This window comes from Myotis brandtii, unplaced genomic scaffold, assembly GCF_000412655.1.
Source record: "Myotis brandtii unplaced genomic scaffold, ASM41265v1 scaffold1077, whole genome shotgun sequence".
Classification (NCBI taxonomy): domain Eukaryota; kingdom Metazoa; phylum Chordata; class Mammalia; order Chiroptera; family Vespertilionidae; genus Myotis; species Myotis brandtii.
In genome coordinates, this window is record NW_005353666.1 from 607,831 (window position 1) to 609,993 (window position 2,163).

At 61.7% G+C, this 2,163-nt stretch overlaps 1 protein-coding gene across 1 annotated transcript in view; it reads right to left on the minus strand.

The window, feature by feature from the left end:
• The window catches only part of SMOC2 (SPARC related modular calcium binding 2), a 72,268-nt gene that overhangs the window by 46,855 nt on the left and 23,250 nt on the right, over positions 1–2,163 (minus strand). Inside the window, exon 2 of the mRNA XM_014542357.1 lies at positions 1,586–1,757. Within this exon, the coding sequence (XP_014397843.1) occupies positions 1,586–1,757 (172 nt within the window). The remainder of the gene's footprint in view (positions 1–1,585; positions 1,758–2,163) is intronic.

Sequence of the window (2,163 nt, forward strand, 5' to 3'; positions counted from 1 at the left end):
CGCCCCTGCCGTGGTCCCCCTTCCAGATGTGCTGACTCAGCACCGGCCACAGCCTGCGGCCAGGAGCCTGGACGGCCCTCCCGGCCGATTCTGCTGAAACATGCAAACCACGAGGCGGTTTCCCTCAGAACTGCTCACGCCGCCCGGTGCTGCTGTGTCGTGTTACTCACTCTGGCGTGGTCAGGACACGTGACGTGAGGCCGCAGGCTCGGCCAGTTTGCCCCTCCACCATCCACTCCGGGTCACTGGGCAGCCCACGGCGGGGCCCACACCAGAGCCCCCTCCTCTCCTTAGCTTTATTTCTTTAATATATTTTTATAGATTTCAGAGAGGAAGGGAGAGGGAGGTAGAAACGTCAATGTTGAGAGAGAATCACCGATCAGCTGCCTCCTGCACGCCCCACGCTAGGGGTTGAGCCCGCAACCCAGGCGTGTGCCCGGACCAGGATTCACACTGTGACCTCCCGGTTCATAGGTCCACGCTCACCCACTGAGCCACGCCCGTCAGGCCCGCCCTTCACTTTAAACCGGCGCCTGGCTGACCTGCTCCTGCGTGAGACTAAACCAAGGGCCCTCCCTACAGAAATCACAGCATCCGGCACAGCCTGCCATGGCATCATCCCACTGCATCCCCACGGCTCTCTGCAAAAAGGACAGAGTTCAGGGCTCCCTGCCTCCCCTGGGGCCGCCCGGACGAGCTCCCTCACGCTGGGCTGTGGTCGGAGGGAGGACGCAGCCGGCCCTCACGGCTCCTGGTCTGGCTGAGGCTGGACCCTGGGCACCTTGTGGGTTTTTTGTTTGTTTGTTTTTCTTTTTGGACACTTTGTTTTTAACGGTTTCAAAATGAAATCCTCACAACACAAGCCCTGTCATTTTTTCTCTGGGATCCACGACACGAAACCTCAAACCGTCGTCGTGACCAACTGAGAGCGTGGGACTCGGTGGCCTCAGGGCGTCCGCCACGCGTGGAACCAGCGCTTCCATCGCTCCAAGGAAACCCGGCCTCACCCGCCTCCCTGTGGTGCCTGCGGGGCTCAGGGCCTGTGAGCGGCTCATGGGCCCTGTGGGCGTCTGTGCCTGGACACCTCCACCCGCGAGTCCTCGGGTCACCCGTGCACGCGTGTCCGTAGCGTCGGGCCCTGATGTGCTTGGACTCTCAATGCTGGCTGTGCCCTTCCCATTGGCTCCGGGCCTCACTGGCCTCCCGTTCAGTGGCCGTTCCCCGAGGCTCCCATCCCAGTGACAGCAGCTCGTCCCAGCCGCCCTCCTTCCCCGGCTGGTGATGGGCCGCCTCGCGCGGCACCTAATCTCTTCCTGGTCTTAAAACCCACTTCCCGCCCCGGCCGGTGTGGGCCAGCGGTCAGCGAGCACGAACCTGTCAAAGGGCTCTGTCTCGAGTCATGGAAATCGCTCTTCTTCCCACTGATCTGAAGTGTTCACAGACTTACATCTCGAGTCCTTCCCGACAATGCAGCAGCGGCGGGACTAAAGCGCACGGCGTGGCGGTCCCGTGGTACCGACTCCCGTGGGACCGACTCCCGTGGGACCGTCCGGCGCTGCAAGGTGTGTGTGCGCGGACGGCTTACCTTTGCAGTTGCCCCGGTACGCGATCTCCAGCTGCGGGTCCTTGCACTTGGCGCGCTGGAACTCGCAACGGGACAGGAAGGTCCTCCCGTCCGACGCACAGACCGGCTTCTGGGGGGAGCCCCCGCAGTCCAGGCTGCAGTCCTTGTCTTTATCTTGATCGACTCGCAAAAACTGCAGGAGGAGAAGAGAAGCAGATTGACCTGAACAAACGCTTGCAGCCCGGCCGGCGGGGCCCGTGGCTGAGCATTGACCTGTGAACAGGAAGTCAGGGTGCGATTCCCGGTCAGGGCACAGGCCCGGGCTGTGGGCTCCATCCCCAGTGTGGGGCCTGCAGGAGGCAGCCGATCCATGATTCTCTCTCATCCTTGATGTCTCTCTCCCTCTCCCTCTCCCTTCCTCTCTGACATCAATAAATATGCACACATTTTTTAAAGAAATGCTTTCGGCAGAGCAGCGGAGAGCAGATGGCAACCTGAGGCCACTGATGTCTGGGAGCCGCGGCGGACACACCAGGGAGACCTGCGCGTTCTTGGCCGTCGCCTGTTTTCTAAGGTCTCGGAAACCGACCGTTCTCTAC